The sequence below is a fragment of the Pseudophryne corroboree genome, chromosome 9 (assembly GCF_028390025.1).
Source record: "Pseudophryne corroboree isolate aPseCor3 chromosome 9, aPseCor3.hap2, whole genome shotgun sequence".
Classification (NCBI taxonomy): Eukaryota; Metazoa; Chordata; class Amphibia; order Anura; family Myobatrachidae; genus Pseudophryne; species Pseudophryne corroboree.
The window spans coordinates 107653714-107665723 of NC_086452.1; the positions used below are offsets into that span (position 1 = coordinate 107653714).

At 44.7% G+C, this 12010-nt stretch overlaps 1 protein-coding gene across 1 annotated transcript in view; it reads right to left on the reverse strand.

Annotated features, from left to right (window-relative positions):
- Positions 1–3881: 3881 nt before the first annotated feature.
- LOC134957666 (histo-blood group ABO system transferase 2-like) overlaps positions 3882–12010 on the reverse strand; it is a 141343-nt gene continuing 133214 nt past the window's right edge. The window contains exon 4 of the mRNA XM_063939719.1: positions 3882–4734. Coding sequence (XP_063795789.1) covers positions 4044–4734 — 691 coding nt within the window. The 3' untranslated portion in view covers positions 3882–4043. The remainder of the gene's footprint in view (positions 4735–12010) is intronic.

Genomic DNA, 12010 nt, shown 5'->3' on the forward strand with positions numbered 1-12010 from the left:
CCTGCCTGAGTCAGGTCATTCCCCTCATCAGGCTTTTGCAGAAGCAGCTGGAGAGATTGAAGGAGGAGCTAAAACGGAGCGATTCCGCTAGACATGGGGGACTTGTGGATGGAGTCCTTAATTCGCTTAACCAGGATTCACGGGTGCACTAGATTTTGGCCACCGTGCTCGATTCTAGGTTTAAAGCCTACATTGTATCTCTCTTTCCGGCAGACACAAGTCTGCAGATGTTTAAAGACCTGCTGGTGAGACACTTGTCAAGTCAAGCAGAACATGACCTGTCAACAGCTCCTGCTTCACATTCTCCCGCAACTGGGGCTGCGAGGAAAAGGCTAAGAATTCCGAGCCCACCCGCTGGCGGTGATGCAGGCCAGTCTGGAGGGAGTGCTGACATCTAGTCCGGACTGAAGGACCTGCCAACGCATGTCGTCTACTGTCACTGCATATGATTCTGTCACCATTGAAAGAATGGTGGAGGATTATATGAGTGACCGCATCCAAGTAGGCATGTCAGACAGTCCGTATGTATACTGGCAGGAAAAATAGGCAATTTGGAGGCCCTTGCACAAACTGGCTTTATTTTACCTAAGTTGCCCCCCCTCTAGTGTGTACTCCGAAAGAGTGTTTAGTGTAGCCGGTCACCTTGTCAGCAATTGGCATACGAGGTTACTTCCAGAAAATGTGGAGAAGATGATGTTCAACAAAATGAATTATAATCAATTCCTCCATGGAGACATTCACCAAGAATTGCCTCCAGAAAGTACACAGGCACCTGAGATGGTGAATTCCAGTGGGGACGAATTAATACTCTGTGAGGAGGGGGATGTACACAGTGAAAGGGGTGATGAATCAGACGATGAGGAGGAGGTGGACATCTTGCCTCTGTAGAGCCAGTTTGTGCAAGGAGAGATTTATTGCTTCTTTTTTGGTGGGGGCCCAAACCAACCAGTCATTTCAGCCACAGTCGTGTGGCAGACCATGTGGCTGAAATTATAGGTTTGTTAAAGTGTGCATGTCTTGTTTATACAACATCAGGGTGGGTGGGAGGGCCCAAGGACAATTCCATCTTGCACCTCTTTTTTTTATTTATCTCTGCATCATGTGATGTTTGGGGACTATTTTTTTAAGTGCCATCCTGTCTGACACTGCAGTGCCACTCTTAGATGGGCCATGTGTATGTGCCACCCACTTGGGTCGCTTAGCTTAGTTATCCAGCGACCTCGGTGCAAATTTTAGCACTGAAAATAATATTGTGAGGTGTTTAGAATAGATTGAAAATGAGTGGAAATTATGGTTATTGAGGTTAATAATGCTGTGGGATCAAAATTACCCCCAAATTCTATGATTTAAGCTGTTTTTGAGGGGTTTTTTTTTTAAAAAGCACCCGAATCCAACAAAAAAATTTCATGGAGGTTTTGCCAAAACGCGTCCGAATCCAAAACACGGCCGCTGAACCGAATCCAAAACCAAAACTCAAAATCCAAAAAAATTCCGGTGAACATCTCTACTTATTTATGAGAAATAAGAAACATTTGGTGTGTCATATATAAATCAAATCAAATTTCTAGGGATCAGGACTAATCTACAGTATATATATTTTTATTGTCTGTACTGTTTGGTGGGCTTTCTTAATGTGGTTCAATAAACTCTGTGATCCATGTAGTTTGAACCGAGCTGCAAGTTAAAAGACAAAAAAATTATATTATTTAAACTGTTTGGTGCGCTTTACCCTCGTGCACTTTGTTCACGTGCATCTGTAAGCCCTGTAATCCACGCAGTTTGAACCGAGCTGCAAGATAAAAAACAGAAAAATAAAAATTTCTATTGTTTGCACTGTTTGGTGCACTTTAACCTAGTGCGCTTTCTTCATGTGCATCTATAAACCCTGTTATCCTTGCAATAGCAAAGAGATGTAACCACTCCCTAGTAGGCGCTAGATCCGTGTAGATATGATATTTCCAATATAGATGTCAAATGAGGTATCAAAATATGATAAAATATTTAATAAAATGAACATAAAATTATACAAAAATATAGAAATGTAAAACACATGTGGTGAATTACAATGAAGGCTGGAAGGTGATCGTACCCATATATTTGGTGGGTGCCGCAGGTGTTGAGAAAGCAGAGTAACCCGGGAAATACAGTAGGTGATCATCCTTGAAAAAGGGACAGCATAGTCCCGAAACGCGTTGGATTTTCCCTGCTGTGCCTTATTCCATTATCAAGACGGACAACCTCTGCATGCTGTGGGTCACGTGGACGGTCATTTGGGAATCAAAACTCTGGAGCCTATAGCAGGGTATTTCACGGGGTACTCTGCTTTCTCAACACCTGCGGCTCCCACCAAATATATGGGTATGATCACCTTCCTGCCTTCATTGTGATTCACTACATGTGTTTTATATTTCTAAATTTTTGTCTCATTTTATGTTTATTTTATTAAATATTTTATATTTTGATACCTCATTTGACATCTATATTGGAAATATCATATCTACACGGATCTAGCGCCTACTAGGGAGTGGTTACATCTCTTTGCTATTGTCTATTCCCAAGGGAGTCATATAGGGGACCCCCATACCCTCCCTCACGGCCTGCTTCAGATCCCATACAGCGCAAATTAGCCCCCACCTTTCGTATTTAACCCCTGTTATCCTTGCACCAATCTGCAATTTAAAAGACAGAAAAGTTAAAAAAATATGTAGTGTACTGTATATCTATTGTTTGTACTGTTTGGTGCGCTTTACCCTATTGTGCTTTGTTCACATGCATCTATAAGCTCTGTGATCCACGCAATTTGAACCAAGCTGCAAGTTAAAAGACAGAAAAATAAAAAATATATACTTTATATCTATTGTTTGTACTGTTTAGTATGCTTTATCCTAGTGCGCTTTGTTCACATGCATCTATCAGCCCTATGATCCACGCAGTTTGAACCAAGCTGCAAGTAAAAAAAACAAAACATTTTTTTTAATTTATAATCTATTGTTTGTACCATTTGGTGCCCTTTCCCGGGTGTTCTTTGTTCATGTGTATCTACAAGCCCTGTGATCCACGCAGTTTGAACCGAGCTGCAAGTTCAAAAACAGAAATATATATATATTGTTTGTACTGTTTGTTGCACTTTACTCTAGTGCCCTTTGATGAAAGCCCTGTCACTCCATGCAGTTTGAACCAAGCTGCAAGTTCAAAAAAGAAAAAATGATATAGATCTATTGTATACATAGTTCTGTGCACTGTACCCCAATACTCTGTGGCAATGTTTTATCGATGTGCTATAAACTGCCATGTGCTTGTGCCGTTGCTCTGTCATTAAAAACCATAAAAACTATTGTAAAAGGGAGGTGATCAAAATTGACTGGAAGTGACTGGATACTAATGTTATTGAGGCTAATAATATTTTAGGAACAAAAAAAGACCCAACTTATGTGATTTTAGCTTTTTTGTAAATGTAAAAAAAAAATCCAAAACCAGTCACAGCAGTTTGGCAAATCCAAATCCAAAGGTTGACAACGAATCAGAGCTAAATCTAAATAAATCCAGCAACAATGGTCCGGCACACATCTTTACTATCTATGCCAACAGGATATTACGCATGCAAAAGTGAATACTCAATATTGGAAATTACCAGACATACTGAAAAATTGGATTTAATAATATTTTTAAACATATGTGTTTTGTCTGTATGCTTTTCAACCGCACTAAACAAATTTTAGAATATGATATAATAAAAGTTATGTTTCAGATAAATAACATTTATAAAGAGTGCACCAAAAAGGATTATTTTGGTCTTTTGGTCTTCCCTTTGAGGCCACAGCCCTTACATGTAAATTTGTACTTTTTTCCAGGCATACATACGACAAATGTATGATACTGATAATAACTTGTTTATTTAAGAATAATTATTCATACATTGTTGGTTACATATAAATACATTTTTGACATACTTTTTTTTTATATTTTACAACTATACGAGAATGACAAGATGACAGAAGCGTTCTAGAAAGTGAGTCACTTCGCAAATAGTTTTGGTTAAAAGATCATTTTGTGTTCCTCACTTCATTGTGATTTTTATGTACAGCTAGGAACCGCCTCTTCTTTATAAATTCACCATGGGGCAAATCAGTATCCCACAGATATTCAGGAGAAAGCACCTTGGTAGGTTTATTGTATACCAGATACCTGTTCAGGTGAGATTCCTCCTGCCACACAGCTTCAATGGACTTTTTCTTGTCCTCTGTGATACCTTTCTGGCAAGCCAGGCTGAGCTTGTAAATTTCTTCCACTTTTCCACCATATAAAGCTGCCATGTAATAGAAATCTCCTTGGCCGTCTGGTATATATGCTGCAGAAATTGGCCGACGCTCATAAGAAAAGGACTCCCGTTCCGAGAGGAAAAATGCCGGGTGGAGTGTGGCAACAAGATCTCCAAGTATTTCAACTCCCATGTGATCATTAAACACCATATCCACATCTGCACATATCAAGTAGTCGATCTCTTTCGGCATTCGTTCCTTTGTGAAGAGTGTGAGTGCCTCCATCCTTCTCATCGATACGTCCTGCCAACGTCGGTCGGCAGTAACCTTGTGTAGTTGCAAGATACGATCGTTAGCCAGTTTGGGTTTAACCACATCATTGACCTTGTCAGTGAACACATAATAGGTGACTTTGTGACCAACCATAAAGAACTGTTCTGCTGACTCCAGAAATGGCAGAAGGAACCGAATATACCTGGAAAGAAATGTTTTATTATTGCCCAAAATATACTCAACATACAGCAGTAACCTAACCAACCCAGTGAATACTAGTGACCTACACAATAAATATTTTTGCTGTGCTAGGGATTCATATATTGCCATAAAGAAAAACAAAAAATCAGAAACAACTTTGGGAACATATTGGCTAAATCACTGTGGCCAAATCCCAAAAATCTAGGCTCTGACCTTTTGTCCAGAAGATGCAAGGTCTGTCGATTTGAGTAAGAGTACCCAGGAGGTAATGGGGAGGGGAGGAGGGGGGGTGGCTAAACAGACGCAGGTGTGTCGTGAGTGTGTAGCTGAAAGCAGCTGTGTCCAAAGGCGCTGAACCACTCACAGAGGACGCCATATACAGAAACTACACCTGCCATAATGCTAGTCAGAGCAGGATTAAAGGTTTTGGGAGCCTAAAGAGTAACAGTTGTGATGTGGGGATTGACTTCTTGTGCGCAAGCCTTCAGCATGTACTGTACATGAAAAAAGTGCCTGGTCACACATCACGCTCCCGTTTCTCCGCTCATCTCTAGCATGTACAGCCCTCTCTGGGCTGCCTTGTGTGCATAGCAGTGGAGAGTGTTCCCTCCCTACGTTTCCTCACCGTGGGACACTGAAGTACACAGTGAAACATATATACATACATACAGTCACACACATCCCTTCATAATTACATACATATGCCCAGGGGCATTTTAAGAGAGGAGGAGGCCCGGGTGCAGCCTCCTTCATTCAGGCCCCCTCCTCTCTGCCGGCAGCGCTAAGAGTCTGAGCACTAGAACGCTCAGACTCTACTGCACATGCGCAGATCTCCGGGAAAATGGCACTACGGCCTTTTTCCCTGAGATTTCTCTACTGCGCATGCGCAGAACTCCATGAAAATGGCCGCTGGGCCATTTTCACAGAGTTTTAACACTGCCGTGGACGTCGCCGTGGGACTCCGGAGGGGTGAGTATTCAGAAAATGGGTGCAGCGTGTGCGGTGGGGGCCCCCTTTGGACTCAGGGGCCCATGGGCACCACACACACTGCACCCATTATAGGAATGCCAGTGCATATGCCGTGATGTAATAAAGTCCAAGTTTGGCGACCGTGCAGGATGCCAATATTTTTTTTAAAGAGCCAAAAATTTACAAGGATAAATCATACCTTGTGAATAATTGCCCCTTTAAAAAAATGTCCGAATTCGTCCGGCATCCCGCATAGCATATAGTACACACACACACACACACACACACACACACACACACACACACACACACACACACACACACACACACACACACACACATGCAGTCATACATACTGTCACACATTTATACATACACATACCTGTATTTGTCCTATTACAGTGTTGCTGCAATGCATATGCATCACTGCATGCTGCTTGTGGTATAGCAGGGTGTACGCTATGTGTGCGCTCCCGCTATACATTCACTTCTATGGGAGACCCATTGAAGTCTATGGGAGCCGGCTAGCGATGTTTACAAGGCAGCATGCCCGCTATAGAATGCTGCTATATGCAGCAACAATGTAGCTGGAGAAATCTGTATATACATACATACTGTCACTCACATAGGGCCTGATTCAGACCCACAATGTGCACGCACGTCGCCAAACAGCAACAGGATGGTGTGAAAGTTTCGATCGCACGGCTGTTCGCAAGGTGATTGACAGGAAGAGGACTTTGTGGGTGGTAACTGGCCGTTTTCTGGGAGTGTCAGGAAAAACACAGGCGTACCCAAGTGTTTTCAGGGCAGATGTGTGACGTCATCTCCGAACCCGATCAGCCTATTTGTATTGCACTACAGTAAATCCTGGGCTACGCACACACTGCACAGTATGAAAAAATAATTCGATGGTGAGTGTGATGCGAACGGATTTGCATTCAATCGCACACTTGTACCATCTGATCGCAGGTCAGTGTAATTTGCAGCACAGCGATCAGGTCTGAATCGGGCCAATAGTCATACACATGCATACATACATGCTATCAAACATAGTCATACACATAAATATTTAGTCACTCACATACATAAAAGAGTTAGATTTGGGTGGGTTATTTTGTTTCTGTGCAGGGTAAATACTGGCTGCTTTATTTTTACACTGCAATTTAGATTTCAGTTGAAACACACCGCACCTGATCTAACTCTCTCTGCACATGTTACGTTTGTCCCACCTGCACTGCACATGGTTTTGTCCATTAGAGAAAAAGTTTGCTGTTGCGATCAGGTCTGAATTAGGCCCATAATCACACACATTCATATGTACTGTCACACACTGATACACATACATACATACATACATACATACATACATACATACATACAGTGGCGGAACAAGCAAGCGGTGGGCCCAGGTGCGACAAAATGCTTTGCCCCCCCCCCTACCCCATCCCATCCAAGTCCACCCCCTCACCCCTTGAGAGGATCTGGTGAGGGGGACCTGCTCAGGGCCAGAGAAATGGATACCTAGCAACAGTGCCGTAACTAGACATTTTAGCACTGTGTGCAAGAAACGGCATCGGAGCCCCACCCCTGCATGCAAAACAGGGGCAGTGCGCGTCGTAGGCGCGCGCAAAAATACATAGTGGCGTGGCTTCGCGGGGAAGGGGTGTGGTCACAAAATAATACCAATTCCTAAAACGGTGCACAGTAGTCTCCATTCTTCAAATTACGCCGCACAGTAGCACCACTACACCAGGTAGAGACCCTTTTACACCTTACAGCGAACAGATTCCTCTTTTTACACATTACGGCAGACAGCGTCCCCTTTTTACACATTACGGCAGACAGCGTCCCCCTTTTATACATTACGGCAGACAGCGTCCCCTTTTTACACATAACGGCAGACAGCGTGCCCTTGTTACACATAGCGGCAGACAGCGTGCACTTTTTACACATTACGGCAGACAGCGTACACTTTTTACACATAACGACAGACAGCGTGCCCTTGTTAAACATAGCGGCAGACAGCGTACACTTTTTACACATAACGGCAGACAGCGTCCCCCTTTTTACACATTACGGCAGACAGCGTCCCCTTTTTACACATTACGGCAGACAGCGTACACTTTTTACACATAACGGCAGACAACGTACACTTTTTACACATAGCGGCAGACAGCGTGCCCTTGTTACACTTTACGGCAGACAGTGTGCCCTTGTTACACATTACGGCAGACAGCGTGCCCTTGTTACACATTACGGCAGACAGCGTGCCCTTGTTACACATTACGGCAGACAGCGTGCCCTTGTTACACATTACGGCAGACAGCGTGCCCTTGTTACACATTACGGCAGGCAGATTCCCCCTTTTTACACGTTGCGGCAGGCAGTCCCCCGTTTTTACACATTGCGGCAGGCAGATTCCCCATTTTTACACATTACGGCAGGCAGATTCTCCCTTTTTACACATAGCGGCAGGCAGATTCCCCATTTTTACACATTGCGGCAGGCAGTCCCCCCTTTTTACACATTGCGGCAGGCAGTCCACCCTTTTTACACATTGCGGTAGGCAGTCCCCCATTTTTACACATAGCGGTAGGCAGTCCCAACAAAGAAAGAAAGAAAGAAAGAAAGAAAGAAAGAAAGAAAGAAAGAAAGAAAGAAAGAAAGAAAGAAAGAAAGAAAGAAAGAAAGAGAAAGAAAGTAGAATCATACTTACCCTCTCCGCTGGCTCAGGCTCCTCGTGCAGCTTGACGATTCCCGGGCAGTAGACGAGGTGGAGGAGGGAGCCGAAGCAGCGCTGTGTTATTGGTGGAGGCGCTGCTGCTGCTGCCCCCCTGCTTTACTATAGGCTGTTCTCGGAAGACAGCCTATAGTGAAGCAGAGGGGCAGCAGCAGCAGCGCCTCCACCAGTAACAAAGCGCTGCTGCGGCTCCCTCCTTCACCTCCGTCCTCCTCCTTCCCCCGTCCGTGCCGCTGCTCTTCTCCTCTGTGGGCGGCTGTGCGCTGCGGGCAGCGGTTGCCCGCATCGCACAGCGGCATGTAATGAGTCAGTTTGACTCATTACATGCTTGGGCCCCTGGACAGAGGCGGGCCCCAGTGCAACGCACTGCTTGCCCTGCCGGTAGTTCCGCCTCTGCATACATATATACATACATACATACTGTACATGCATAAATATTGTCACACACAAACCATACACATAAAAACATACTGTTACATACTGTACATTGCAATACACATACATATATACAACCAAACATCTACAGCATACGTATAAGCAGTGATACATATATACATACCTATCACACACATGCACACCTACGTATATACATGGTTTAGTCACATTATTATGACCACCAGCAAATAGCCAGAGTAACCTCTGTGTGCAGCACGGACAGCAGCTAGACGTTCGCTGAACTGTCATTTTAGAGACACACGTCTGGTATCCCCCAGGTTCATTTTGACAGCGAGCTGCTCCACTGTAGCGTGTCGGTTGGCCTTCATGCACCTTCGTAGCCGACGTTCACTTCCCACATCAATGAAACATGGTGCTCCGCAGTTTCCACGTCGGTTATTTGCAATGGTGCCATTTGTGCAGTCACGATACACCTTCACCACCGCAGCACGCAAACAGTTTACAAATTGCGCTGTTTCAGAAATACTGCCACCCTTGGTTCAAAAATCGATAATCATCCCTTTTGCAACTCTGTTAAATTGCCCCTTTTACCCATAACAGCAACGAGTGATATGTGTGCAGATGGCCTATCACACACCTTATATATCCACGAAGCCAGCGCATGACACATGACGTACTTCATGGGCTACGTGCTGCCAACGTCAAATGTAGCAGGTGGACATAATAATGTGACTTGACCGTGTACATTTACACATATATACACATACATACATACATACAGTCACACACAGTCACTCACTTATACTTACATACATACATACATACTGTACATACATACAGACAGTCTCTCTCACCTCCCTAAGTCCCTCTCACCTTATAGGTAGTTATGGCCATCGACCATTGTTGATTCAAAATCATTGATGGTTTATGGCCGATGAATACTTTTGCCATCGATGGGGAAGCACCAAATGGTTTCCCTCCATCGATGGAAAGGTATAACTAAATACTTTTTTTTTATGTGGTGCTGGGACACGGAGCATAGCTCACCCCCCAACACCCGCTAAGCGCTGCCCTTGGTTTTTTATTGGTCCACGGACCAGCCAGCACCTTTCAGTGGTGGCCATTGAGTGGTGCAAACCATCGATGGATCACCATAGATGGTTTGTGTACCATCAATGGTTATCATCCATGGTATCATCGATGGCAACCAACGATGGACACCCCACCGATGGCCATCCCTACTTATAGGCTGGCTGCTGGCTAGTCTCATCAATCTGGGATTGATGCTCCCCACCCCCTTCTCTCTCCCATGCTGCTGCTGCTGTGTAACCCTGCCCCCTGCACAGATACCACTTCCCTCTTCTCTTTTCTAAATCGCACTCTACCAGTTCATGTTCAGCACTGCTGTAGCTTTGAATAAAGTATGGTAAATCCCCTGAGAAAGAAAACACCTCCCCTTGGACTCACTTTCTGGCTGTGATTAGCAGGGAGTGCTTCCAATGGGAAGTCACTGCCACTGCTAGACACTGCCTTTGGATGGCAGATTTTACTGGGGAGGCTGCAGTCCTACAACCCCTAGACATAACTATAGATGGTATAAGGGGTTCCAATGCTATGGGGCCAGAGGCTTAGGGGGGCCTGGACCCAGGATATAAATTTGCATACCAATTTCCCAGATTTACCTACTAAGCAGTTGGGTCTGATCCATTACCCAGCCTGAATAGTAGATGTTACAAAGGTAAGGGGGCACTCAGTAGCGGATCTTGCCACGGGCAAGCAGGACTTTTGCCCGGGGTGCCGCCTTCCGGAGGGTGCCGGTGCCATCCGGAGGGCGCCGCACCACGGCAAGATCCGCTGCTGCTGTGCCCCCCGCTGCCGCTGCCCGCTACGCGTCTAGTTTCCCTTAGTGGGCTGCCCGCTGTGAAGGGAAACTAGACGCTACACGTCTAGTTCCCTTTGTGGAGAGGACCTTTTCTGCAATGATGTGCGGTGCGCGTTGACATCATCGCGCACCGCACAGCAAAGGTCCTCTCCACGAAGGGAACTAGATGCGTAGCATCTAGTTTTCCTTCGTGGAGAGGACCTTTGCTGTGCGGTGCGCAATGACGTCATCGCGCACCGCACATCATTTCAGCAGCGCTACTACTGTACAGGGGGGCGTAACTGACCATGCCCCCTGTATGAAGCCACGCCCCCTATGGCCACCCGGGGCACAAAAAGACCCTTATTTGGCCCTGGGGGCACTGTAATGTGGCACAGTATGAACTGGAGGCCACTGTAATGTGTCATGATCTGACCTGCTCATTGTAATGTGGAGGACACTGTAATGTTTCATAATAAGAACTGGGGCACTGTAATGTGGCACAATATGAAATCGAGGCACTATAGTGTGGCATAATATAAACTGTAACGTGGCAAAATTTGAACTGGTGGGTACTCTACTGTGGTACAGTATGAAGAGGGGGAACTGTAATGTGGCACAGTATGAACTGGAGGCCACTGTAATGTGGCACAGTATGTAGAGGGGGAACTGTAATGTGGCACAGTATGAACTGGAGGCCACTGTAAAGTGGCACAGTATGAAGAGGGGGCACTGTAATGTGGCACAGTATGAAGAGGGGGCACTGTAATGTGGCATAATATGAACTGAGGACACTGTAATGTGAATTGGGGATGCTGTGTGGCATAATGTGTACTGGCAGCCCTACAATGTGACATCATGTAAACTAGGTAACTATGATGCATCATAAAGTAAACTAGGGCACTAGTATGGGGCATAATATTAACTAGTTAACTACTATGGTTCAGAAAATGAACCAGAGAACTATTATGGGACATACAATGAATAACTGCTGCGGAGAGGTGTCTCAAGAAGTATTGGAACAGTATGTTGCTTCAATATGTTGCTATGGGGCCCACAAAGTTCTAGTTATACCCCTGCCACTAGGTAAAATCTGTCACTGGTCAGCAGAATACGTGTGTATACTTAGAATCGTCGATAGCATAGAGAAAGCATAGTGATAGAGATGTTACGTGATAATGTTAGCTGTTGCTTGATAGTAGTCACTTGAGAATGTTAGTAGTCAATTAAAAGAAACTGGGTGAGCTATTTGAAGCTATTCTATCTGTAATACATCAATTCTGCAAACTGAAAGTTCAATATTAATTTTTT